The 27,328-nt window shown below is 50.5% G+C and overlaps 2 protein-coding genes and 1 pseudogene across 7 annotated transcripts in view; 1 reads left to right on the plus strand and 2 right to left on the minus strand.

Moving 5' to 3' along the window:
- Positions 1 to 10,712, minus strand: part of LOC309973537 (fer-1-like protein 4) — a 45,753-nt pseudogene extending 35,041 nt beyond the window's left edge. Inside the window, exons 1-17 of the transcript in view lie at positions 10,634 to 10,712; positions 10,298 to 10,353; positions 9,853 to 9,941; positions 9,656 to 9,755; positions 8,180 to 8,271; positions 7,968 to 8,010; positions 7,533 to 7,691; positions 6,937 to 6,997; positions 6,688 to 6,819; positions 6,338 to 6,400; positions 6,173 to 6,257; positions 5,762 to 5,921; positions 5,462 to 5,645; positions 5,082 to 5,375; positions 4,827 to 4,927; positions 640 to 733; positions 449 to 565 (exon numbers count right to left, since the gene is read on the minus strand). The product of the transcript in view is annotated as a fer-1-like protein 4 (transcript). The remainder of the gene's footprint in view (positions 1 to 448; positions 566 to 639; positions 734 to 4,826; positions 4,928 to 5,081; positions 5,376 to 5,461; positions 5,646 to 5,761; positions 5,922 to 6,172; positions 6,258 to 6,337; positions 6,401 to 6,687; positions 6,820 to 6,936; positions 6,998 to 7,532; positions 7,692 to 7,967; positions 8,011 to 8,179; positions 8,272 to 9,655; positions 9,756 to 9,852; positions 9,942 to 10,297; positions 10,354 to 10,633) is intronic.
- Positions 10,713 to 13,377: 2,665 nt separating this feature from the next.
- On the plus strand, positions 13,378 to 17,666 carry SPAG4 (sperm associated antigen 4; the record flags this gene model as incomplete). Its single annotated transcript, XM_082856490.1, has 12 exons — positions 13,378 to 13,702; positions 14,203 to 14,304; positions 14,647 to 14,713; positions 14,898 to 14,959; positions 15,211 to 15,254; positions 15,588 to 15,613; positions 15,716 to 15,824; positions 16,090 to 16,165; positions 16,293 to 16,408; positions 16,742 to 16,909; positions 17,340 to 17,429; positions 17,517 to 17,666. The coding sequence occupies exons 1-12, from the start codon at positions 13,393 to 13,395 to the stop codon at positions 17,664 to 17,666; spliced, it is 1,320 nt and encodes a 439-aa protein (XP_082712616.1). The 5' UTR covers positions 13,378 to 13,392.
- Positions 17,667 to 19,114: 1,448 nt separating this feature from the next.
- CPNE1 (copine 1) overlaps positions 19,115 to 27,328 on the minus strand; it is a 38,722-nt gene continuing 30,508 nt past the window's right edge. For all 5 annotated transcript variants that reach the window (XM_082857947.1, XM_082857946.1, XM_082857944.1 and 2 more), the window contains 11 exons: positions 27,189 to 27,269; positions 26,930 to 27,019; positions 26,722 to 26,808; positions 26,504 to 26,590; positions 26,351 to 26,410; positions 26,138 to 26,271; positions 25,978 to 26,032; positions 25,686 to 25,737; positions 21,387 to 21,520; positions 21,007 to 21,243; positions 19,115 to 20,795 (listed from right to left, as the gene is read on the minus strand). In XM_082857947.1, coding sequence (XP_082714073.1) covers positions 20,655 to 20,795; positions 21,007 to 21,243; positions 21,387 to 21,520; positions 25,686 to 25,737; positions 25,978 to 26,032; positions 26,138 to 26,271; positions 26,351 to 26,410; positions 26,504 to 26,590; positions 26,722 to 26,808; positions 26,930 to 27,019; positions 27,189 to 27,269 — 1,158 coding nt within the window. In that variant the 3' untranslated portion in view covers positions 19,115 to 20,654. The remainder of the gene's footprint in view (positions 20,796 to 21,006; positions 21,244 to 21,386; positions 21,521 to 25,685; positions 25,738 to 25,977; positions 26,033 to 26,137; positions 26,272 to 26,350; positions 26,411 to 26,503; positions 26,591 to 26,721; positions 26,809 to 26,929; positions 27,020 to 27,188; positions 27,270 to 27,328) is intronic.

Consider the following 27,328-nt stretch of genomic DNA (forward strand, 5'->3'; position numbering starts at 1 on the left):
ATGACATGGTGGATCAGTCACTTTCCCTCTCTAAGCCTCAGTTTCTGCACCTGTCAAATGGGGTAACATCTTCCCAAGGCTGTTGAGTCACACTAGGTAATACATGCAGATGCTTAGCCAAGGAAGCTTTCTATAAATGTGAACTTCCTTTACCCTTCCCGTGTGTTGTGTTCAGAGCTTCAAACCAGGAAAGTCATGCCAAGGAAATGTACTCTCAGACCTTCTTCCAAAGAGATCTTGCATGTTCCCTGTATCCCTGCTGGGCCCTACAATGTACATCGTCACCCTTAGCTACTCCAAATGGAGCTTAGTCCTATGCTCAGAGCAACAGGTCCCATGGCCTGGTATCAATCCACAGGACAAATGTTAGGTCACCCCTGCCCAAAGACCTCCGGTAGGCTCAGAAGAAAGGGTATTCAGGGTGGGGAAATGGGGGCTGAGGCATTACCTCCTGGGCCAGGAAGCGCAGTTTCACCAGGAGCTTCTTGGCCAGTGCCACCTTCTCTTGCACATTGCCGTGTCTCAGGCCCCGAAGGAGCCACAGTCCTTGCTTTGCCAACAGGTTCTGAAAGGGCAGGAAGAGAACATGAGTGGAGGGTCCCTGCTGGGTGCCCCTGATCCCCCTTCCCCAGACTGTACCAGGCTAAACGCCAGCTGTTTCCCTTGGCATCTGCATAGATCCAGCGCGTTGGGCCGAGTCATTGTCCTGTGCTCAGCACCGTGGCAAAACTGTCTGCAAGAGCAGTAGCGGGTGTGGCAGGTGGGAATCAAAGGAGAGAACACTGACCCTTAGGGGCCACCTCCCTCAGAGCAGGCCTCCCATGCCCAGCCTCCGTCACAGCTCCTCTCAGTCTTGTTCTCAAGGAGGCATCCTTCCTCAGCCAAGGATGGATTCTATATTTGAACCACTCCCCAACTCATCAAGGCCAGCCTCACTTTGGAGACGCAGAATGTACTAGCATTTAACTATTTACTGCCCTGGCTACTCAAAGTGTGGCCCAGGCCCAACAGCATTGGTATTACCTACTTAGAAACGTAGAATCTCAGCCCCACCCCAGACCTGCTGCATCAGAAATCTGCATTTTTATACCTGGAGGATTCAAATGCATGTAAAAGGCTCACATGGGCTGTACTTGACAGTTCCAACACTGACCAAAGATAGTTCAAACATTACATGCTCAAACCAAGTGCATGAGTTCCAATGACTGCCCCAAGCCCCCACCTTGAAAGCGAACCCTGCTTCACTTCAAAACTTCCAAGTCATCCTTCACTGCTCTTTCTTCCACTCACATTCCACATCGATCCCATCAGCATATCATTTAGGCTCTGTTTTCAAAATATATTCAAAATCTGACCACTTTCCCCCTTTTCCAGGACCACCCTAGTCCAAGCCACCATCACTTCTCACCAGGATTATTGCAACACCCTCCTAGCTGTTCTTACCACATCCACTCTTACCCTCTCTCCTACGGAATATTCTCAATATAGCATCCAGAATGAGCTTTTCAATGCTTTCCAGACCATTTCACTCCTCTCCAGAAGTTTCTCATCTCAGAGTTAAAAATAAAATTCCGGGCTTCCCTGGTGGCGCAGTGGTTGAGAGTCCGCCGGCCGATGCAGGGGACACGGGTTTGTGTCCGGGTCCGGGAAGATCCCACATGCCGCGGAGCGGCTGGGCCCGTGAGCCATGGCTGCTGAGCCTGCGTGTCCGGAGCCTGTGCTCCGCAACGGGAGAGGCTGCAACAGTGAGAGGTCCGCGTACCGCAAAAAAAAAAAAAAACAAAAAAACAAAAAAACTGACAGAAGAAAAAATCTTCTTGACAAGATTTAGATCCACAAAATTGGATTCAGGGAAATTAGATCCGGTAGAAATAATAGCACCTCCACACACACACACAGATCACACTGGATAAAGCTATAAGAAGTGAAATACAAGGACTTCCTTGGCGGTCCAGTGGTTAAGACTCTGTGCTTCCACTGCAGGGGGCACGGGTTCAATCCCTGGTTGGGGAACTAAGATCCCGCATGCCATCCAGCCAAAAGAGAAAAAAAAATTTTTAATAAATAATAATGCTGTTTTTTAAAAAAGATGAAATATGATTTGAACAGATCTTTCGTTGAAAGTTCCCTGACAAAGAATAATTTTAGTAATAAAATAATTTCAGTGAAGTGAAAATGGAAAGAGTTTAATTGCACCTTATAGACAATCAAGCAAGGAATTAAATTGGATTAAAGTTTGTTGCTCTTTTGGAGACATAGAGAATGTAGACAGAGAAGAGAGGCTTACAATGAAGCCCTAAGACATACCCATATGAACATCTGGAACATTCAGAGGTAAAGAAGATAGAGAGCGAGCCAAAGAGATGAGAAGGAATGGCCAGGGAAGCCGAAGGAAAACGAAGGGTATGGAAATCAACACCAGAGTCTTTCAAGAAGGAGGGTGGGGTCAACTGTGTCCACTGATACTGAAAGGTTGAGTAAGATGAGGACAGAAAAGTGACCAACAACCAAGTCCTTGGCTGAGTCCTCCTCCTTGACCCTCCCTCTAAATGCTGGAGCTTGCCAGGTCCTTAGACTTGTTTGCTTGTTTGGGGTTTTTTTGGCCTCGCCGAGCAGCATGTGGACTAGGGATCGAATCCAGGCCCCCTGCCTTGGAAGTGCAGAATCTTAACCACTGGACCACCAAGGAAGGAAGTCCAGATTTTTCCTTTTTTTTTTTTTTTTTTGTTCCCTAGGTGATCTTATCCAATCCCATCTACATATTAACACCCCGCAATTTTACATTTCTAGCCCTGAACTCTCCCCAGAGCTCAACTCCTATAGCTAACAGCCTGGCAGACATATCCATTTAGAAGTCTAACAGGCATATATCTCAAAGTTAACATGTCCAGGGACTTCCCTGGTGGCTCAGTGGTTAAGAATCCGCCTGTCAGTGCAGGGGACATGGGTTCGAGCCCTGGTCCAGGCAGATCCCACATGCCGCAGAAGAACTAAGCCCATGCACCACAACTATGGAGCCTGTGCTCTAGAGTCCGTGAGCCACAACTACTGAGCCTGAGTGCCACAACTACTGAAGCCCGCGTGCCTAGAGCCCGTGCTCTGCAGCAAGAGAAGCCACCCAATGAGAAGCCCGGGAACCGCAATAAAGAGTAGCCACCGCTTGCCGCGACTAGAGAAAAGCCCACGCGCAGCAACAAAGACCCAAGGCAGCCAAAAATAAAAATAAATTAAAAAAAAAAAAAAGTTAACATGTCCAAAAAGGGGCTTCTGATATCCCCTCCACTCCCATCAGAACTTCTCCTTCTCTTGTTTTCCATAGCTCAGTAAATAGCACCATCTACATAGCTGTGCAAGTCAAAATCTTGGGAGTCATTCATGACTCTCCTCTGCACATTTTCCTCCTCCCCTAAGCCTATTCATTAGCCAGTCCTGAGGTGTCACTTCCAAAGTCTCTACTGCTCTTGAATTCATTCCCGTCACCCTGTATCCACTGCAACCACCCTAGATTCATTTCATCATTTTTGGTCACCTGAATTATTACAATGCCCTCTATAGTACTCTCTCTGCTTCCTCTCATATCATCCCTCCCACACTGATCCTTTTTAAGGATAAATTAGAGCATATCTCTTCTCTTTTCAAAATCTTCAGTGGCTCCTCATTTCACTCAAAGAAGAAGCCAAGGCCGCTACAATGGCCTATGTGACTCCCACATGCCTCTCCCCACTATCATCCTCCTTTCCCCCCACACCCTCCAGCCTCAGCTACTCTGTTCACTCTGCTGCACTCACACTGGTCCCTTGCTCTTCCTCAAACACACCAGGAATGCTTCACCTCAGGGCCTTTGCACATGCTGTCCTTGCTGCCTGGAACACCCTTACAGACATGGCTTGCTCCTTCATCTTCTTAATGTCAACATCACCATGGCCTCCCCTTGCCACCTTTTCTAAAATTGCAATGTCTCTCTGAAATACTTCCTTGCTTTATTTTCTCCCTAACACTATCCTTATCATACTTCTTATATTTCTGCCTTGTTGTTTACATGTTTATTATCTGTGTCTCCATTCAGCCTCCACCCCCACAAGAATGTAAGTTCCAGAAATCTTTGTGGACAAGAATGCTTATTCACTGTTATTCTTGTGCCTAAAACAGTGTCTGGCATAGTCAGTCTTATAAATATTAGTGAGTAAATGGATAAACAACCCTTTTGAGAAGAGGATCAGAAAAACACTGAAGTACCTGGAGCAGGTTATGGAATCCAGGGCAGTGAAGGTCAAAGATGGAAGTGACTAGAACAAATATATGTGGTTACAGTAATGACCTGGTAACTAGGGACCAGTTGATGCTGCAGGAGAGCAAGTGGACAACTGCAGAGCTAATTCTTCCAGTAGGTGAGAGGAGATGAAATCAGGATCACAGCTGTGGCTTTGGGAGGAGGTCACCTCCTCTGCTGTAGCAGGAAAAGAAGGAGAGCAGATGGTTGCAGAAGCTGGCAAGGCAGTAGACTGGATGGAGGAAGGTGAGGCTTCTATTTTCTCCATGAAGTAGGAAAGGAAGCCATTAGCTGGAAGGAGTGTGGAGGAACAGAGCAGGGGAATCTGAGGAGAGGGGGAAATGCATAAGACTATAGGAGCTCGGCAAAGGGAGTTTATTGGAGGAGAGTGGCCTAACCCCCAATAATTTCTATCAAGTTCCCTCAGCAATCATCTCCTCATTCTTCTGTACAGTGCTGAGCAAACGCAGTTTCCAGAGCCCTTGGGTCCAGACAGCCATCATGAGTTTCCCTCACCCTGTAGTTGGCAGCAAGGAGGGGGAGGCTCTCAGCTCACCTGCTCCCAGCCACCAGCTCTTCCAGTGCCTGGTTCAGCCGTGTGCAGGTCCCGGAAGTGGGGCTGCGCTGCAGACTCTCAACCTCCTGCAGCCCCCGGTCCTGCGGCACCAGGTGAGAAGGTCAGACTCCGACCTCTTTTACACCACACCCTCATCCCGAGGCCCCGCCCACTCACAACTGCACCTCTTGGCCCCACCCTTTGACTCCAACTTGTTCTCTGTTCAGTTTTTCAAGCCCTCTGCTGGCTCCGCACCTTTCTAAGCGGAGCTAGGTCGCGAGGATGGGGTTTGCAGTCGGGGGCGGGACCCAGGGCAGAGAGGGCCCAGACAGAGGCTGCACGCGCCGGCCAGATGCGCTCACCCGCCCCGCCCGGATGCGAGATCTGCCTCAGGTCCAGCAAGTGCGTGGCGAGGGCCACATCGACCAGGGGCGCGTCGTCCCGTAGCTGCAGACGAAGGCGGCGCATCAGCGGCGGCAAGAGCTCCACGAAGCTCAGCTGCTCGTTCCACTCGGGCGCCGTCGCCTCGCCGCGCAACGACGTCTCGCCCTGAGCGCGGCGGCGAAGACAGGCGGAGAGGGGTCAGCGCCGATCAGGGCCTAGGCCTCCGCCGAGTGAGGACGGGAGGGACTTACCTGCTGCCCCAGGAAAGACACCCGCACATAGGGGTCCATGAGGACGCGCTGGTCGTGCAGGGCGCGGGCCAGGCTGCCCAGCAGGTCGGGGCGCAGCGCCGGAAGCCACTCGGCGCGGTACACACACACTCGCAGCCGCGCCCACGGCCTCTCCGCTGCCACCCGACGCGGCAGCAGCAGGTTCCTAAGGGAGCCGGGCGCTGAGGGTCCCAGAAGCCCGAGGCTCAGCCCCTCCCCGTCTCCGCATCCCGGAGGCCACGCCCCGTTCTAGTCTCCCCTCCCCATCTCACCCCAGATCACTTCTCGATGTCCGAACTGTGGCCAGGGCCCGGGGGTGGCAGCGGAGGGGCCAAGTCCCCGCGCGCCCTCACGGACAAAGTGACCTTGACGAAACCTTTGGTCCCGGTGCGTGTATCCCGAGAGTCGTGCAGAGAAGCCCATTTCTGATAGAAGTGGCCATATGGGGACGGAGGAGCAGACCAGGGGTCAGGGGAGACCGGTGGGATGCGCAGGGTGGTCATGGGGCTGCAATCCGAGTGCTGGACAACGGCCGGGGTTCAAGTCCAGCTCAGGAAGGAGGAGCGGCAGTGCGTGGAGGTCAGACGTCGGAAGAGATTGCTGTCTCACAAGTTAGTACACTGGGCTCAGGGCCCAGAGGTTCAGCTTCCCTTGTCCGTGCAGAGGAGTCTCAGTGAGGGGAGGGTTCAGTACCTGGCTGGTCGAAGATAATGTCCAGGTCCATCCTGAAGGTGCCTATCCGGGTGGCCATAAAGGGGAGGGTCTACGAATGGAAAGCCTGGGGAAAGGTGGCGTTAGTCCTGGAGCTTCGGCATCTCCCCTTCTTTGACGGAAACCTCTCACCCCTACCCGCCTCACCGTGATCTCCAGCAGCAAGCCCTGGAGGTGAAGCCGGGTCTCATGAAATTCAAACAAGAAGTACTAGGTTGAAGTGGGGAAGCGAGAGAAGTGAGAGAAGGTTATACGTGAAGGGTTCACGCCAGGTGGTCCCTGCCTCTGGCAAAGAGAACGCTCTCCTTCCCCACCCTTCCTCACCACCACCGCCCGCAACTCGGAGACCACACCTCTTTGCACCCTTTCCCGCAAAGAGCCCTTAGCTTCAGGCCCGCCAATAGGCTCGCTTCCACCTAGGCTACGCCCCCTCCACACAGTTCTTATCCTGGGTCTCGCCCATTCCCTCAGGCTCCCCCTTCCTTGGTTGCACCCACTTCGTTGAAGAAGGGGCAATTTGTCCCGCGCTGCGTGGCGGTCACTCGGCGTTGCTCCCCAACGCGCACGGCCACATAGGGATTAATGTTGACTCCCACCAGCTTCCGGGCCTCGAGCACCGTTACCCCCACCTAAAGGATGGGGAAGGAGGAGAAAAGGAAGCTAAGCCTGCCTCGGTACAAGGGAAGAACGAGTGTGGAGGGCGGGTGGTATTCCCCAAGGGTTCAGGCCTGGAGGGGGAGCGGTAGCTGGAAGTCCTGGGCCCTGGATACCTGGAAGGGATCCCCGCGGGCCAGGCCCCGAGCTCGGCTGCGGAGAGGCTTACAGTCAGCTCTCACTTCACTTCCTCCCCTCCACCCCGCCGTCCACACACACACCCTTGCTTGGCGCTGGCGATAAGATCTCTCCCTCTGAAGATTCTGAGTCCTTCTAGCCTTATCTTGCCTCCATCTCAGTCCTACACTCAGAATTTGACTCATTCCTGTAGCCCTAAAACCATGCATTCATTCAACAAAGATTGAATGAGCACCTTCTATGTACCAACACTGTTCTAGGCACTGGAACACTGCAGTGAACAAAGGAGGCAACATTCCTTGCCCTCAACAGGATTTCATCACTTTCATGGGTTCCAGAGGCCATGTGTGAGCCAGCGTAACTGTGTGTGAATGTAGCAGTGTCTATGCCTAGGAATGAATGACCCTTGACCCCAGGATATCCACTCCTCCACCCATACCCTGAGACCATGTGTTTGTGAGGGTGGACAGGCACAGGCCTGCATGTATGAGCGAGTGAGGTTGACACACTGCTAGGCTATGGGAGCAGGTGCTCAGTGGGTACAAGTTACCTCTTGAGGGGGCTGAACGCGACGTCAGAAAGCTCCACATCAGGCTTGTCCTCCAGCTCCAGCTCCAGCTTCTTGTCCTCATCACCCTGCTGACCTACTCCTCAAGCTAGCCTGCGGCCCAATGCCACTGCCCACCGCTCCAGCCGGGCCTCCCTAGGCCTCACAGGAAAGGCCGTCAAGGAACATGTCTTGGACTTATCACCCTTCTCTGGGCACCCATCTCTGACTTCCCTGACTCTAGGACCCACCCCTGCCCCTTGGTCTGACCCCTAACCTGGGAAACCTCTAGTTCCAGAATTGACCCCTGATTCTAGGACTGACTTCTCACCCTGGAATTGGTCCAGTACTGATCCCAGACCCAGGGACTGACCCCACATCACTGGCTCCCAATCCCAAGACTGACCCTGTAATCCCAGGTCATCCCCACATACTCACTCCAGCTCCTGGAAGCCCACATTGGGAAATGATCAGCTCTGAGCTGGGAGAAGGAGAAATGACAGGAGAGGGCCATGCCTGACTACAGAGCTACAACCTGGGCAGCACGGGTCCAAGGGTCACCATATCCAGCAGATCCACAGTGGAATTAGGTACCACTTCTCTCTTACCAAGGCCTGCCTGGGCCTTGGTTAGGTGGGTGGTAGGGTTACCTGTCCCGAATGGGTGCTCCAAAGTCCTCTTCTGCCCAGGCTCCAGTTTCACCCTCTGGGGGCTGGTACTTCAGGTCAAGTTCCACCTGGACCTAAAACCAGATACACAGTAGGCCTTGGGCCCCTCAAACTACCCTGATGCTAAGAAAAGCCCAAAGACAATGCCTTTTATTCCACCTATAAACAGAGACCCTCCTGGCCTGCATCTCTGATGACTTGTGGTTCCTCTATGATCATTAATAATAGTGAGTACTCATAAGCTATCAAGGGTTTCCCTGGTGGCGCAGTGGTTGAGACTTTGCCTGCCGATGCAGGGGACACGGGTTCGTGCCCCGGTCCAGGAAGATCCCACGTGCCACGAAGCAGCTGGGCCCGTGAGCCATGGCCGCTGAGCCTGCGCGTCTGGAGCCTGTGCTCCGCAACGGGAGAGGCCCACGTACCACAAAAAAAAAAAAAAAAAAAAAAAAAACACATAAGTTATCAAGAGCTTACCTGATGCAAGTAACCTCTTTAAGGGGGCCAACACAATTCCAAAATTCTCTCATCGTTCTTGGAAATCCATTAGTGTGGCCTTCACAGCTCTGTGTGATCTGGCCCCTGCCAACATTTCCAGTCCCATCCCTTATGGGGTCTGCTCCTGCCCTGCACCCTGCTTATGCTCTCTCAGGGCGCTGGGCTTTTGCATATGCTGGTTCTTCCGCCTGCAACATGCTCTCCTCCCACTTATTTATCACCTATCGTATCCTTCAATTCCAAGCTCAAACATTACTTCCTCAGGGAACCTTTTCGGAACCCCAAATAGGTCACATCCCTCTGTTATACATTCTCCCAGCCCCCTACCAGCTCTTTTGTAACACCAGTCGGTGTCAATTTTACATTTATTTGTGTGAATATTTGTTTAATGTTTGCCTCTCTCTTCAGATACGGAGCTCTAAGAGGGCAAGTCCTTATCTGGTTTTGTTCACCACTCAGTCGTCATTGCTCAGCACTGCACTTGGCTTATACTCAGAGCTCAGTGAATGACAACAGACTGAATGAAAAGCTGGACATTTTGTACAACTCCACATAAGGTAAGTGAGGAAACAACTTAGAGAAGCTGAATAACTTGTCCAAGTTCTCAGCTGGGAAGTGGTGGACTTGAGATTTGAACCCAGGTTCATTTCTACCAGGCTGTACTGCCCCTCCATGAAACACCAGGAAAATCCAGCCAGGTTCATCTTCGCCCCCTACAGGAGCTACGCCTGGTACAGGGTCAGGGAGCAGCACGGAGCTCCTCATCTTCCCTTGCCACACAACTCTGGCCCTCAGAGCTGAACCCGAATCTTGGCCTGGGGGCTGTAATGAAAGGCGCCCTGGCTCAGGGGCCTTGTTACCACTCCTGTCTGGGTCTGGGTTTTCCCCCCGGAGAAACGGAACCCTCTATCTAGAGGGACTCTCAGGCTTGGGGGTGGCAGGCTGGGGGCTGACAGAACTCACTGGGGACACGCGCAGATTCTCATCCACTAGGGCCTCCTGCAGCACCAAATGCCCTGCAGTCTGTAGCTGCTGCAGGGATATCACCAGCGTCCCCAGAGACCTGGGGGTGTGGCATGAAGCAGAAGAATGACCCAGGAGAATGGTCGCAAGCCACCCTCTACCCCTACTTGCATCCTTGGCTCCCCAGGCCTGCTCACCTGGGGCTGAACAAATGGCTGCAGTTGACCACCTGTACAGACAGTCACTCCCCAGCCAGTGGAGCCTCATAGTGTGGCCAACGGAACAGCTGGGAATTGGAGGAACCTTGTGACACCCAATGCTGGGCTGACACTGACCCCTAATCCAGAGTCTGAAATAGGAGCCAACCCTAAAAACTGAGAGCTAACTCTATGACTGATCTCCTAAACCTGGAACCAACCCTCCCAAACTAGGGCTGATCTGGGGCTAACTACCAATCAAGAACTAATCCCCCCCAGTCTTGATTCTGACTTGCCCAAACTGAGTCTAACCTCTTTAGCCGGAAATCAACCCCACCTCCTGAGACTATACCTCCCAAAGCCAGGAAAAAACCTCCCAAACCAAGGATGGACTCATATGGGGCACAGATCAGCTTCTCCCCATCCAGAATCCAACCCCACTGACCTCACCGATATCTGCTTCTTGACCACAGTGAATTCTCCTTGTTTTCTGGATAAAACCTGCTCAGAATTGAATCTAGTCATTTATCAGCTCCTCCCCACGCACACAAAAAAATCATCCCTCCATTCACTCTTGGCCCAGGGTCTAATCCCCCTGGACTCACCCTTAAAGAGACATAGAAGATAGGGAGGGAGGGAAGCAGAGAGTTGGAGACATTGGACTTGGGGAGAAAGGGGACAGGCTGTAGAGATGCCTAGGGATGGGGTGGGGGGCCTGGGGAATGGAGGAACTGGAGCTCTCCAGTTCCAAAAATTCTCAGAGCACCCCTGCAAACCTCACCTCGAAAGTTGAGCCTCACCTGTAGGTCATGGGTGCCCGGCAGCCCTGTCAGTCACCGCACACACACGGTCAGAGCCATTGTCCCAGGGCCAATGGCTCTGCCTCTGCCTGCTTGCCCTCCTGCCCACCTGCCCACCCACCTGAATCGCCTCTGACTCACTGGACTCACCCAGCCGGTTCAGCAATCCCTGCCCTTTAGTCAAACACAAAATCAGCAGGCCTGGGGGTCACGGGTAGGGAGGAAGTGGGAAGACAGAGAGATAGGGGTAAGGTCCCTGTGGTCAGTTCAGTCCTCCCTGCCTGCACCAGCTTCAGCCTCCTTCCTGCCTCCTTGTAGGGTGGGAGCTGCGACAGGGTGGAGATGGAGGCAAGGGGAGAGGGCCAGACCCCAGGCTGGTCTCTGCTAGCCTGTGAGGACTCAAGGACATGGGACCTCATGTTGTTCCTTGTTCACTTCACTGTCCTCAATGCCCAGCTCAGGGTCTGGCACATTGCAAACCCTCAAAACACGGCCCGAATGGATGTATTAATAAATGAATCCCCTAGCTCCCAGCATTAGCATGGAGGCACTCAACACATTTATTGAATTAATGAGTGACTGAATGTGTGTCCCTAGCTTGTACATAGCAGGTGTTCAAAACGCTTCTTAACCAAAAGCTAGAGGTCCTTCACTTGGGGTTTACTGGTGGTTTACTGGTGAGTACTGAACTCCAGGGCAGGATTTTGGAATTCTAATCTTTGGTCTCAGGAAAATCCTTTCCGCTCTCTGGACCTATTTGCCTAGCTGTGTAATATGCACAGGATGAACTGCACTGCTTTTCAAAGTATGGTCCCTAATCAGGATCACACATGTGGTTGTTAAAAATGCACATTTTGGGCTTCCCTGGTGGCACAATGGTTAAGAATCCGCCTGCCAATGCAGGGGACGTGGGTTCGAGCCCTGGTCTGGGAAGATCCCACATGCCGCAGAGCAACTAAGCCCGTGTGCCACAACTACTGAACCTGTGCTCTAGAGCCCGTGAGCCACAACTACTGAGCCCACGTGCCACAACTAATGAAGCCCGCGCGCCTAGAGCTCGTGCTCCGCAACGAGAGAAGCCACCGCAATGAGAGGCCTGCGCACCGCAATGAAGAGTAGCCCCCGCTCGCTGCAACTAGAAAAAAGAAAGCCCGTGTACAGCAACAAAGACCCAACGCAGCCGAAAATAAATAATTAATTTTTTAAAAAATGCACATTCTGGGACTTCCCTGGTGGTCCAGTGGTAAAGAATCCACCTTACAATGCAGGGGACGTGGGTTCGATGCCTGGTCGGGGAACTAAGATCCCACATGCCTCTGGGCAATTAAGCCCACATGCCACAGCTACTGAGCTCGCGAGCCTCAACTAGAGAAGAGAAAACCCTCGTACCACAACTAGAGGGGAGCCCGCGCACCGCAAGGAAGAGCCTGTATGCCACAACTGAGACCTGACACATCCAAAAATAAATAAAATACATAAATAATAAATAAATCTTTAAAAAAATATACATGAAAATTCCTGCGCCCACTCTAGAAATGCTAAAGTAATATCTCAAGGTGTGCCTGGGAACCTGAATTTCTATAAGCTGCACTGGTACTATCCTGTTACACAGCAGGAGTTTGGGAACATCTGGTCGCTTGGCTGTGATCATGTGTGATTCCTCATTCCCTTCTAGGTGACTCAGATGGTCTGAGTGTAGGTATGGAGATTGGTGGGTACTGAATTCTCACCCCACAGACCCCTGGTGAATATGGGTCTGGGAGAGGAACCCACAGATCCCTGAGGTCAGAGTTCTCTGGCCTAATGACTAGGATGAGAGGAGGGGCCTGAAGGGTTGTAGAGCAAAAGAGACTAAGAAACTAAAAAGACTTTATTGAGAAGTGCTGTGGGTGATCCCTTGCTCCTTAACATTTATTCATTCACAGATATTTGAGCACCTACTACATGCTAGGCCTATCTAGGCACTGGAGGATACAGTAGTGAACAAAACAAAAATCCCTGCCTTCATAAAGTTTACTGCTGTACTGGGAGTAACAGGTTATGGAAAGAGAGGAAGAAAGGAAAGAAAGAAAGAAAGAAAGAAAGAAAGAAAGAAAGAAAGAAAGAAAGAAAGAAAGAAAGGAAGAAAGGAAGAAAGGAAGGAAGGAAGGAAGGAAGGAAGGAAGGAAGGGAAGGAAGGAAGGAAGGAAGGAAGGGAAGGAAGGAAGGAAGGAAGGAAGGAAGGAAGGAAGGAAGGAAGGAAGGAAGGAAGGAAGGGAAGGAAGGAAGGAAGGAAGGAAGGGAAGGAAGGAAGGAAGGAAGGAAGAAAGAAAGAAAGAGAAAGAAAAAGAAAACACATATGTCAGTAATAAGTGCTAAGGAGAAAAACAAAGCAGGAAGGGGGACAGAAATTCTTTTACGCACAGTGTAGTTTTGGACGGGGTGTTCTGGGAAGTGCTGTGATGTCACTGCTTGCTTTAACCTGGGAAAGAATAAGAGAGACTGCCAAGGCTCCCCAGTGACGTCACGACTAGCTCTGTGACTCCACACCAGAGCGTTCGGCGGAGACCCTGGTCTCCTCTATGAAGTCAGCAGCCAGGCCCAGATATAGGGGAGAGGGTTGGGTCAGGCCGCCGGGCACGCTGGCTGCACGCAGAGTCCTTGGGGTACCGGCGGCGCGCACCTGCTGAGGGAGGGCCGAGGGCCTTGTCGGCTCAGGCGGTGATTCTGGCGTCCGTGAGGGGGGCAGCCCGGGGTCAGGATGCAGCGAAGACCCCGCCCGGGCTCTGCCGCGTTCCCACACAAGCACACGCCCAACTTCTACAGCGACAACAGCAACAGCTCTATGAGCGTCACCTCGGGGGAAAGCTGCGGGCACCGGTCAGCTGGGCCGGAGCCCGGGGAGCCCGAGGGCAGAAGAGGCCGGGGCTCTAGCTGCGGTGAGCCCGCCATGAGCGCTGGAGTGCCCGGAAGAACCACAAAGGCTGAAAGCTCTCGGCTGAAGCCGGCGCCTCGGAGCCACAGTGGGCCGACCGCCTCTGGCGCGGCAACCGTGAGGGGCGGGGCCTCGGGTGCGGGCGGGGTCGAAACCGGGGGAGAGGAGGGGCCTAAGGGGTGGGGCTTGGCGCGGAAGCGGGATAAAACTATCTGGGCGCCTCCTAAGGGGCGGGACCTGTAGGGTGAAAAGAGGAGGTACTAGATAAGATGCCCCAAAGGGGGGCCTCGGTGTGGTGGACTGTCCTGGGGAGGGGCGGGGAAAGTCCTGTGATTGGGTACCACTTAGGAGGCGCGGCCTCGGTGTTAGCATGAGTTGGCTACCAGGGAAATGGGGCCGTATCAAGACCTAAGGCTGGGGGCGGGGCCACCGTTTGGGAGGTGGGACCACGGTTAGACTGAGCTTTCTGGGCGCGGAGGCGTCAGAGTGCTGCGAGAGGCCTGGGATGGGGCTGCATTGGGACCAAAGCCTCTGAGGCTGCTCTGCTTCTGGGCTGGGGAACCTGCGGCCAGGTGCCGGGGAAACAGCGGGCCTGCGGTGCGCAAGGCCTCAATGGAGCCCCTTGGGCTCCCGCAGAACCGGCTGGCTCTCCCAGTGTCCCTGAGGAGCAGCTCGACCTCTCGACTCTGGATCCGAGGCAGGAGATACCTCCCCCGCGAGTGTCCAAGAGCTTCCTGAGTACGGGCCAGGCCAGCCCAGATCCCCTCTGACCCTCTGGCCCCACTCTCCGAATTCCATTTCTCACCTCTGGGGCCCTGTTTTCAGTTCTGAGCCCCCAGCCCGTGTCTGATTCTCCAGCTCTTTCTCTGAGCCCGATCCATCTTCCCTGAGAATGAGAATCCAAATCATTCTCCTCGCCCGCATCTAATTCTCCTAGCCCACACCGCTGTTCCTGAGTCCCTATCCCCGAGCCCCCTTCCTAAGCCCCTTCTGAACCTCGAACACCACGCTCTGTGAGCCCCTCACCTCTCCCCCTCCCTAAGCCTAGTCCCTTCTCTGAGCCCCCTCTCTTCTCCTCAGGCCCACTCTTCCAGGTGCTGAGCGTGTTGTTATCCCTGGTAGGAGGTGTGCTGGTCAGTGTGTACAGGTCAGAGGGAGGGAAAGGGGAGCCCCAGGGGCTGCTCCTTGAGGGGGTGGGGAGCAGGGCCAGACCCGGCTGCGGCTTGAGCCGATTCACACCTGTGTTCACAGGAGCTGAGTCTAGGACACTGGGGTGGGGTCCGTGGGGTTCGCTAGGGTATCGGGGCCTCAGCCTCCCTCCGGTTCTTTAGGGAGGTCTGTTCCGTCCGCTTCCTGCTCACGGCTGTGTCACTGCTGAGCCTCTTTCTGGCAGGTGAGAGGGCGGTGAATTCCCTAGGCCCTAGCCCTGGCTGCTTTGGAGGCAAACGTGGTACATTTTCTCCTGTACCCTTCAGCACACTCAGTCTCTTCAGAGGCTCACAGCTCCTCACAGTCCCCTTCAGAGCCTTCTAGTCCCCCCCTCAGACTCAGCCCCTTCAAGCCTCTTCTCTCCCCACTGTCCCCTTTATGCCAGGGAAACCCTCTCCCTTTTCTTCCCCTGAGACCAGCCCCCTCTTTCTCCAGCACTCTGGTGGGGACTCCGGTACCTGGCCCCTCCTTTGGAGAATGTGAGTCAGGGAGACTGTCCCGGGGTGGGTGGTTGGCAGGCTGTGAACCTGCAGGTTGTGTGGAGTCCCCTGGGCCGCTGGGAGCAGGGCAGTGCTGGAAGCTATAACCCTAAGGAAAGGCTGGATATAAACAGGAGATTTCTGAAGGATTGTGCCCAGAGGTGCTTGAGGGTCTGTCTCTGAGAGGTCCTGGAAGGGCAGGGCAGGGGGGCAGGGGTTGGCAGTCCTCAGAAGCAAGGCCCTTTGAGTCTGGCCTCCCACACTGAGGTGGGAACAGAGGTGGGTGGGAGCTCAGCAGCACTGTATTTTGTCCCTCCCTCCTCCCTCCAACAGGAACCTAAGGAGATACTGACTCTAAGGTGAGAGAGGGCACCTGGGGTGGGGAGTTGGGGGCCTCGAAGGTGCTGAAGTGTCCAGGGGAACAGGGAGCCAACTGCACCGTGCCAACCTTCTGTCTGCAGCGAATACCACGAGCGCGTGCGCTCCCAGGGGCAGCAGCTGCAGCAGCTCCGGGCTGAGCTGGTTAAACTCCACAAGGAGGTGTCCAGCGTTCGCGCAGCCAACAGCGAGGTGAGCCCCGCAGACTCATCCTGTTCTCAGAACCAGGTCCAGGAGCTCGGGCCCCAGGAGCCTGGCCCCGTGGCTCTGCCCATTGCACAGTCCCGGCCCACCTTGCAGCTCCGCTCCCTGGGTCCTGAGCCTTAAGGCCCTGCCTAGAGCCCCGCCTTTGGAATTTCTCCCGGGGCCCACAAAGTCTATCCCCAGAGAACTCTGCCCCACTATAAAAGCTGCCCGCAAGCCCCGCCCCTCCAGGCCCCGCCCTCTCTCTTTTCAGAGAGTGGCCAAACTCGTATTCCAGAGGCTGAGTGAGGACTTTGTGCAGAAACCCGACTATGCGCTGAGCTCTGTGGGTAAGACTCAGAGACACAGACAGAACTATGCACATGAGCGGCTCCAGGAGACCAACCTCAAACAGACCCTGCCCCAGCTGTCAGTCAGGCCTAGGAGCCCCTGAGTGGTTGCTTCTCCCTGCTCCAGGAGCCTCCATCGACCTAGAGAAGACGTCCCCCGACTACGAGGATGCGAACACTGCCTACTTCTGGAATCGCTTCAGCTTCTGGAACTATGCGCGACCGCCCACGGTTATCCTGGAGGTGGGCCTGGAACCTAGATCCCTGAACGGGACCTGGGGCGGGACTCTGGGAAAAGGACCCCCGCAGCTCCCCTGGGGTGGGACCTGACTGAACTGAGGGCGTGGCACCAGGCGGGGCCCTGCTGGGCAGAAGTCCTGGAGGCAGGGCCTGGCTTGTTTGGGGTGAGGCTCTGGGTGAGGCCAGGACAACGTGATACTGAAGAGACCTGGCCCTGCTAGGTACTGGGGCCCTGGGCGGACACCGGGCTGGGGTTGGAGGACTGGGCGGGGCCCATGATGGGGTCAACCTGTCCTGTGGTTCTGATGGGCTGTGTGTCTGTCTGCCCGCCTGCAGCCAGATGTGTTCCCTGGGAACTGCTGGGCTTTTGAGGGCGACCAGGGCCAGGTGGTGATCCAGTTGCCGGGTCGTGTGCAGCTGAGCGACATCACTCTGCAGCATCCACCGCCCAGCGTGGCACACACCCGGGGAGCCAAGAGCGCCCCGCGTGACTTCGCAGTCTATGTAAGTGGGGCTGAGGCCAAGGAGGTGGGGGATTTTTACCTAGAGAGCACAAGGCAGTCATGAAAACTGAGACTACTGAGTCTTTGCTCGCTCATCCATAAAATGGAGATACTACCATTTGCCTCTCAAGGCTGCTGCAGGTTATAACCATATTCAAATATTAGTTATGGTTTATTGAGTGCTTACTCTGTGCAGAGTACTTTACATGGATTATATATCCTTGCATCCACACAACAACCTATGAAGTGCAAGTGGTCGAACTAAAATTTGCAACTTGATTTCTTTGAGCCCACATTCCACACTATACTATCCTAACACCAAAAAATAAATGAGAGTATGCATACAGATACTGAACAGAGTTGGTGCTAAACAGTTACTCTCCCTCCTCCACCTGTGCCTCACGTTCCTCCACTCATTCTTCACTTACTAGGGCCTCCAGGTTGATGATGAGACTGAAGTTTTCTTGGGGAAATTCACCTTCGATGTGGAGAAATCTGAGATTCAGACTTTCCACCTAGAGGTATGTTTGTCTCACAGTGAAGGAATACTGGGGAGGAAGGCAGTCCTTGGGAGACCAGGCCTTGGCATGATCCATTTGTCTCCCCAGAATGACCCCCCAGCTGCCTTTCCCAAGGTGAAGATCCAGATTCTAAGCAACTGGGGCCACCCCCATTTCACATGCTTGTATCGAGTCCGAGCCCATGGCATTCAAACCTCAGAGGGGGCAGGGGACAGTGCCACAGGGGGGGCCCATTAAACATGCTGATTGTTGGAGTAGAGTGGAGGTCTATGCTGAAAGAAGCTGGATCAGTGCTGGGAGGGCTATTGCGGGAAGAGGGGTGTGTGGCGCTCTAGTTGCCTTTGGTATATAAACATGGTTGGGGGGTCTACCAAAACGCCCTCTTTGAGGGCGCAGCAGTAGATGACGTTTATGGAGTGTTTACCATGTGCACAAGACAGTACTCTGGACGTTATATGCCTTACCCTAACTAATCTTCACAGCCACAGAGGTGGAAGCCACTCAGGTCAGGAAAGTTGCTCAAGGTCACACAGCTAACGAAGAGCTCAAACACAGCAGGACCCCAAGCCTACCACCCTCTTGCAGAGCTGCCAGTCAGCATGAAGCCATGCTTGTGCACCTCAATTCTCACCCCAACTCTTGCTAGGTGCAGGTGGAGGAGGAACTACCCCTTCAGGTAAAAACTAGGGAGACTTGAGAACCTCTAGGAAGCATCTGAGTCAGAGTTGATGCAGGCCTGGTCGCCTTTACTCAGGTTGTCTTTACTGGGACCTGAGTGCACGACTATGCTAGGCACAGTACAGGTGGTCTAGTATTTACCAGTCCCTGCCCTCAAGGAGCCTGACAGGGGAGAAACGATGCTCCAGAAAAATGGGAGAATTCATTGATCCAAGAACTCTTCACTCTAAGGGTCAAAAGTAGAATGGGAGGGAAAAAGAGGGAGGAGACGGACATTAAAGGGTTAATGAGTTCTACCCAGGCCAAGAGGAGAAAAGGAAAACAAGTGTGAACAAAGAAACATGCAACATCTTGACTATTAGGATCCTTTGTAGTGTGTTCATGTTTTGGAAGAATATATAGACTATTAACAGTGGTTACACCTCTAGAAAGTGGAATGCATGAGTATGTGGTGGGAGTGGAACATGCATCCATCTGTTTAAATTTTGGGGTTATTACTCTTAAAGCCTAAGGTTTTCTAACTAATGAACTAATACAGCTTTTCTAGAGGGCAACTTCATAGTAAGTACCAAAAGCCTTAAATTTTTTTTGCGGTACGCAGGCCTCTCACTGTCGTGGCCTCTCCCGTTGTGGAGCACAGGCTCCAGACGCGCAGGCTCAGCAGCCATGGCTCACGGGCCTAGCCGCTCCGCGGCATGTGGGATCTTCCCGGACCGGGGCACGAACCTGTGTCCCCTGCATCGGCAGGCGGACTCTCAACCACTGCGCCACCAGGGAAGCCCCAGCCTTAAATTTTTTTATACTTTTTAATCACTGCAATTCCACTTCTAAGCATGGATCCAAAGGATACCTAGGTATAATCTAAGTTAATACTTTAAGGATGTCCATCCTACTGTTGTTCATGAAGGAAAAAACTGGAAATAGTATCTAAGAAGACAAAGTACACTACAAAAATAATATGGAGACAATAGAAATGGTAATATAAGGGAATGTTTAATGTCATGAAAAGTAAATAATGATATATGGATAATTTCTTAAAAAGCAAGCTAGGTTGGTATACATAAAAATTTTTAATTTCCATATCCGAAGAGTTACATAGACCAAAAGATACTATAACTGAAAAGACAATAGCCTTGGAGGAAATATTTTCAACATGTATTAATAACTGAATAACTGTAACAGAATAAGGGCTATAAGGACAACAACAACAATCTATAAAAAGGCTGTTCAGAAGAAATACAATCGACAAATAAACATATAAAATGATACCTAGCCTTCATAAATAAATTCAAACTAAAAATGAGATTTTTTTTGCCTGTCAGATTAACAAAATGGGTAAAAAATTGTTATGAAAGGCAATTTATAATATCTATTAAAATGTTAAATATTCCTATCTTTTGAGCATTTTCACTTGTAGGAATAAATCCTTCAGAAACATTCCTGTAAATGCACAGATAAATGTAGAAGGATATTCCTTACAGCACTGTTTGTTATAACAGAAGAAAACTAGAAGGGACCCAAATCTTGATAAATTAGGGATTGGCTAAATAAGCTATAGTACACTCATACACAGAGTAATACACAAGCATTAGAAAAAATGAGGTCAGCAGTAAGTTCTAATGGATAAAATACCCAAAATATAATAAAAACAAAGTGCAAACAGTATAATATCTATTTAGGGAAAAATCTGTCAGACCTAGAAAATACACCCTGCTCCATAATCTATTTTATACAATATTTATATTTGAAATAATTTTGTACTAACTAGCACACATTTTAAAAACATTTAAAGCATACTAAAATAGTATGTATGGTATGATCCCAATTTTGTAAAACAAAAAAACATGTATCACTAAAAATATGCATAAAGTATTAAAAAATATGCACCAAATATTTTATTGGGACATAGGAGTTTGGGTGATATTTATTTTTTCCTAAAATGAATATACATATTTATTTTCTAGTAAGAAAAAAATTAGCTATTAAAAATTTAGGCTTATAGCCCATTTTTAGGACTAGAACCACCACTGCTCCATCCCTCCAGGAAGTCTAGCATAGCTCCTGCTCCATCTTAAAACTCACCCCTCCCCTAGCACTTTCCACCTTGTCTGTGTTCACAGCTCAGCTCTGCTCTGAGGCAGGGCAGGCTAGGTGTTTGGCTTACATTCAGTCTTTGCATTTTCAAAAACAGAGTCAGTGTCTCTAGATATGTGACCAGGAATACCCAATTTCTTTGAGTGGGGCTAGTATATCAGATGAATCCTTCACTCAACAATCTGTAAGGTCAACAAATAAGCTCAGAGAGGAGAAGTAAATGTGGCTAATAGCAGATTCCCACCCAGAAACACAGAGTGGTAGCAAAGTGTGGTCTTCATTGATCTTTATTGAATGAGAGGCTCCAGGGACAAGCAGGTGAGATCAAGAGTGGCTATAGCAAGTATAAAAGTAAGCATAAAAGTATAAAACATATAAAAGTATAAAACAGGGTTGGGGGACCTTAGGAACACAGGACTGAGGACTGGCCACAGTCTACCCCTCCAAGGGAATCTAGGCCTGAGGGACCTGTGCAGGGCCCTTGGCTGCAGGTGGAAGTGCTTTGAGTGGGGCCCAACCTTGGGCCTTGAAGTAGGAGACCAGTTGCGTGGGTACTTCTGCAAGTACAGTCTGCGCCAGTGCCTCTCGAGGGGCCTGCCAAGGAGAAGAGGGGCAGGTTCAGTGATGACCCATGACAGCTTCCCCAGGTCTACATTTCATACCCCAGAAAGCATACAAAATCCAACACCCAACCCTGCCCCAGGCTCAGATGAAAGGGTAAGTATCCCCACTCACATCAGGGAGAGGTGGAAGACTAAACTCCACCTCTCGGTGGACAAACTCCACCGAGCTTGTCCCTACTCACATTCTGGAAGCGGCGGTAGGGCACAAACTGCACTATGTCACGAGCAGCTGCCTCCCCGGAGCGTGTACGCAGGGGTCCACCATCAGCATCCAGCTGCTCCATGGCCTCGAAGTCAGCGCCACCCACACCCACGATGATCACTGACATGGGCAGGAAGGAGGCACGAACCACAGCCTCACGTGTGGCCTCCACATCTGTCACAGCACCATCGGTCAGCAGCAACAGCACGAAGTATTGCTAAGGGCAAGTTCGTTCATATACTGAGGCAGACCCTCTAAACATTCCAGCCACATATTCCCACACTGACAAGAAGCCTCCTTTTACAAGGGAGGCCCTGACCAAGTCCCCTCTCCCCACCCACTACCTCCCATGACCCTCACCGAGGCTGTCCTCTGATGTGCAGCCTGGGCTGCAAACCTAGCCACATGGTTGATGATGGGTGCAAAGTTGGTGGGGCCATAGAGCCGAACTTGGGGCAGGGCCTGGCGGTAAGCATCCACAATGCCCTGGATGCCTAGAGAAGAAAGGCAAAGAATACTGTAAAATACTGGGCCTGTCAGGGTTCAGCTAGTCCTGACATCACTCTATACTGGCCAAGGAGATTTAGGAACCTGGGTGCATTTCATTCAATTATCCCTGTAACCCACAGTTCTACCCACATCATCCCACATCATTGGGTAGAACATCAGTTCTACCCAATCATCCCTGTAACCCACAGTAAACCCAGATTAGGGGGAATCCCCTGAACAAATCTAGGAGTGCTGAGAGCATCAGATTATAACCCACTTAATAAAATAATGAATTATAACCCATTTAATAACATAAGAATCCATAGAGATATTAAATAATGGGAGAGAAGAAAACGTTCTTCCTTAATAAATGTAGAAGGAGAAATTATAGAATCATTTGACAATCAGAGATAATTGATTCAGGCAAGGATCATCAATGGATTCTAAAACTAGAGGGTAAAAACTGATGAGTGATTGGATATTTATACAGCCTCAAAGTATCCTCCCAAAGGATACTTATTAATTAAAAGGGAAAAAAAACAGACTCACACACCTATGGTCAATTACCTTTGATAAAGGAGGCAAGAATATACAATGGAGAAAAGACAGTCTCTTCAGTAAGTGCTGTTGGGAAAGCTGGACGGCCGCGTGCAAACCAGTGAAGTTAGAACACTCCCTCACACCATACACAAAAATAAACTCAAAATGGCTAAAGACTTAAATATAAGACAGGACACCATAAAACTCCTAAAAGAGAACATAGGCAAAACATCCTCTGACATAAATTGTACCAATGTTTTCTTAGGTCGGTCTCCCAAGGAAATAGAAATAAAAGCAAAAATAAACAAATGGGACCTAATCAAACTTACAAGCTTCTGTACAGCAAAGGAAAACATAAACAAAACGAAAAGACAACCTACAGACTGCGAGAAAATATTTGGAAATGATACGACCGACAAGGGATTAATCTCTAAAATATACAAACAGCTCACACAACTCAGTAACAAAAAAACCAACCCAATCGAAAAATGGGCAAAAGACCTAAACAGACACTTCTTTAAAGAAGACATACAGGGACTTCTCTGGTGGCACAGTGGTTAAGAATCCGCCTACCGGGCTTCCCTGGTGGCGCAGTGGTTGAGAGTACGCCTGTCGACGCAGGGGACACGGGTTCGTGCCCCAGTCCGGGAAGATCGCACATGCCGCGGAGCGGCTGGGCCCGTGAGCTGTGGCCACTGAGCCTGCGTGTCTGGAGCCTGTGCTCCGCAACAGGAGAGGCCACAACAGTGAGAGGCCCACGTACCACAAAAAAAAAAAAAAAAAAAAGAATCCGCCTACTTATGCAGGGGACATGGTTCAAGCCCTGGTCTGGGAAGATCCCACATGCCGTGAAGCAACTAAGCCCATGCACCACAACTACTGAGCCTGTGCTCTAGAGCCCACGAGCCACAACTAATGAAGCCTGCATGCCTAGAGCCCGTGCTCCACAACAATAGAAGCCACCGCAATGAGAAGCCCGTGCACCACAACGAAGAGTAGCCCCTGCTTGCCACAACTAGAGAAAGCCCACATGCAGCAATGAAGACCCAATGCAGCCAAAAATAGATACATTTATTAAAAAAAAAAAAAGACATACAGATGGCCAATAGGCACATGAAAAGATGCTCAACATTGCTAATTATTAGAGAAATGCACGGAATTCCCTGGTGGTCCAGTGGTTAGGACTCTGTGCTTCCACTGCAGAGGGCATGGGTTTGATCCCTGGTCAGGGAACTAAGATCCCGCATGCCACGCAGCACGGCCAAAAAATAAAAATAAATAAATTAATTAAAAATGATTAAAAATTAGAATTAAAAAAAAGACGTGACACATACACACACACACACACACACACACACACACACACACACACACACACACACACAGTGGAATACTACTCAGCCATAAAAAGGAGTGAAATATTGCCATTTGCATCAACATGGATGGACCTAGAGATTATCACACTAAGTCAGTCAGAAAGAGAAAGACGAATACCATATAATACCACTCATATGTGGAATCTAAAATATGATACAGGGACTTCCCTGGTGGTACAGTGGTTAAGACTGAGCTCCCAATGCACGGGGCCCGGGTTCAATCCCTGGTCAGGGAACTAGATCCCACATGCATGCCGCAACTATGAGTTCGCAGGCCACAACTAATGAGCCTGGTGGCCTCAATTAAGGAGCCCACGAGCTGCAACTAAGGAGCCCGCCTGCCACAACTAAGACCCAGCGCAACCAAATAAATAAAAAGTAAAATATTTTAAAATATGATACAAATGAACTTGTGTACAAAACAGAAACAGACTCACAGACATAGAAAACAAATTTATGGTTAACAAAGGGGAAAGGGGATAGGGGAGGGATCAATTAGGAGTTTGGGATTAGCCAATACAAATTACTATACATAAAACAGATAAACAACAAGGTCCTACTGTGTAACACAGGGAACTATATTCAATATCCTGTAATAAGCCATAATGGAAAAGAATATGAGAAAGATATATATGTGTGTGTGTGTGTATATAAACTGTATTTATATATATAAACTGAATCACTTTGCTGTACACTGGAAACTAACACAACATTGTAAATCAACTATACTTCATAAAAAGAATTTTTTTTAATTACATATAAAGAAAAAAACGGCAGTGGTTTAGAGTCCGCCTGCCGATGCAGGGGATACGGGTTCGTGCCCCGGTCCGGGAAGATCCCACATGCTGCGAAGCGGCTGCGCCCATGAGCCATGGCTGCTGAGCCTGCGCGTCCGGAGCCTGTTGCTCCGCAATGGGAGAGGCCACAACAGTGAGAGGCCCGCGTACCGCAAAAAAAAAAAGAAAAAAACAGACTTGTATAGTACAGAAACCTGGTAGACTCTACCTTAACCAAGTGATCGAAGTTAATATGACTTGTAAGAGGATAAATCAACATCATGTGCCTCCTGAATACACAGCATGGCTTCTGTGGTATTCCCGCCAAAAATGCATAATTTGAATCTAATTATGAGGAAATATCAGGTAAACCCGAACTGAAGGACATTCTACAAATGATCTGGCCTTTAACCTTAAAAAATGTCAATATCATGAAAGACATGAAGAACTCTGGAAGACAACTGAATGAAACGTGTGATCCAAGATTTTCTTTTGCTATAAAAGAGGACAACTGGAAAATTTTGAATAAATTTTATAGATTGAGTAATAGTATTGTATTGATGTTAATTTCCTGATTTTGAGAATTGCACTGTGGTTATGTAAGAGAATGTCTTTGATTTTAGGGAACACTGAAGTATTCAGGGATAAAGGGCCATGCAGATGATGATGAGTGCAAAGTTGATGGGGCCATGGAGGCAAACTTGGGGCAGGGATTATTCACCACAGTTCTCAAACATTTCTGGAAAAAAAATGTATATATATATAGAGACAGAGAGGAGGAAGAGAGAAAATCTGAGTGAGAGAATGACACAGCAAATGTGGTAAAATGTCCATGTCTGAGGAATCTGGATGAAGGTAAACAACAGCCCCTGTGACCCAGACCCTGACCCCGGATCCCCAGTGACCTGAATCCCTGTAATTATTCTTGCAACTTTTCTCTAAGTCTGAACCCATGTCAAAAATAAAAACCCAGGTCAGATCAGGTCAGGTCAAGTTTTCCACTTCAGCTTGTTGCTCTTGTGTGGGTGCTAGGGAAACACTGGGTTTGGCCCTCTCTAGACAAAAGAGTGTGGGGCAAAAAGTACCATGAATAGAGCTGCAGGGAGGCACCAAGGCTTCCACTGATGCCCTGTGAGCTTCTAGGCAAAGATAATAATGATAATATAATAGCTCTCATAGTTTAGAGAACACTTAGTATATGCCAGGCTTACTGCTTCAAACTTTATATGCATCTTCTTAAATACTCAATATCCTATAATATTTAGTCTTATTATGAACCCAAAGCACACAAAAGCTAAGCAACTGGCCCCAAGTCATATGATTAGCAAGTGGCAGGATGAAGATTTGACTCCAGAGGCCTAGCTCTAAAATCTACTCCTCTGGCCAATGGAGTCAGGTGTCTATCTCCCCACCCCCAGTCTCCCTTGCCTCTCTAGATATGGACAGATATACCTTACGCTGGAGGATCGGGGACTTACCTGCACAGTAGGGGTTATTAGGGTTGAAGTTCAAGGCAAATTCATGGGAGACCTGAGGGCAAGAAAAAAATGAGGTTCTTTCCCCATGACCACTTTTGTGCTAAGAAAAAGGGCATTATGGTATGTACCAAGCAACATACAGGAGGTATTTAGTCCTGAGCATTTGTTATATACATGCCTGTAAGGATACATCCCTGCAACTCTGAGATGCCAAGCAGCAAGTTTACCACATCCCCCAAAATCAGGACCATGAAACTAAAAACAGGAGTAGGGGAGGGGAAAAAACACTCACCTGCCAGTCAGGGGGTACCTGGGCCCCAAATCCAAATGCTGGGAACAGCTTGTCCCTGTGGGAAGACAGTGAATGGGGGAAGAAGCAGTGAGAGGACCATGAGCCCAGAGGCTAAAGCATCTGCAGGAAGTGGGGACGGGCAAGAGACAAAGTTACTTACGAATCATAGTCCTGAACCACACTGCCCACACTCCACAGTGCTGTCAGGTACTCATTGACCCCTGTTGGGCTCAGGTAGTGCAGGGAATCAGGTGAGGAAGGGTCTCCATTGGAGCCCGTGAAGTCCACACCCACCTGGGAGAAGAAGAGGAGGGGAGCTGAAGGCCACCTTGCACCCTGGATCTGTTCTCCTGCCCCTGATGAAGCAACTTACAGTGAAGTTGATTTGACAGCCTCCCATCACATAGTCCAAGAATGAATATTCTGTTTCTACCTGTAGATGAAACCACGGTCATAGCTGGAGTGAAGGGGTTGGGGTCACGGAGCTTAGAAGTCAGAGACTGGGTCACATGGGCTATTGTCTCACCTGACAAATCTTGACACAGATAGTTCCAGAGTTCTTGTAGCTTTTCTTTTTCTGCTGTTTCTCAAGGTGGATGCATTCAAACTCAGCCTGGTAAGGAAAGAAAAATTAGAGTAGGAAACTTCTAGAGCATTAGCTAGGATTGGAGCTGCCCTGCCCTCCCTCTCTTCCTGGAGCTGTAGCCCCTAGGCCCACCTCAATACCCCTGAGCCAGCACTCACTGGGACTGCTTGCAGCTGGGCCAAGCTGGTGTGGAAGGTACCAATGAGGTCATGTGAACCATCACTGTCATAATCTGAGCATCGCACCTAGGAGGGAAGGTGTGTGTGTGTGTGTATATAAAGACCAGGAGGCAGGTGGCAGGTGAGAATAAATCCCTCCCCAGGCTCTCTGCCCCTGCTCAGTCCACTCAGGAGGCAAGCTCCTCACCTGGATGGGTGTGTTGGGGTCTCCCCCACAGAAATGTTGAAGGGGAACAGAGAAGCGCTTCCAAGTAGGGTTCAGGTTGTTCTTGATGACCTGAAGGTGGAGGGCAAGGCCTCTAGTGAGCTCTGCGTTGGCATGTGGGGAGCTGCCATTCTTCTTACCCATATGCAGACTCTTTAGCCCTGTGCTCCAAACCCTGGTAATCACAAGCCCCACGAGATTCTCTCCTACCCCATCATACCCAATCCCAGGGGTCTCACACCTCAGATCTGTATGCCAGGTGCCATTTCCCATCACCCTGATGGAAAAACTCCAAGAACGGATCCGATTTTCCCAGGAAGTCCTGTCAATATCACAGAGACCGCAGTTTAGACTCAGGCACCTGACAACCACTATGAAAGA

This window comes from Leucopleurus acutus, assembly GCF_964270905.1.
Source record: "Leucopleurus acutus genome assembly, chromosome: 16".
NCBI lineage: Eukaryota > Metazoa > Chordata > Mammalia > Artiodactyla > Delphinidae > Leucopleurus > Leucopleurus acutus.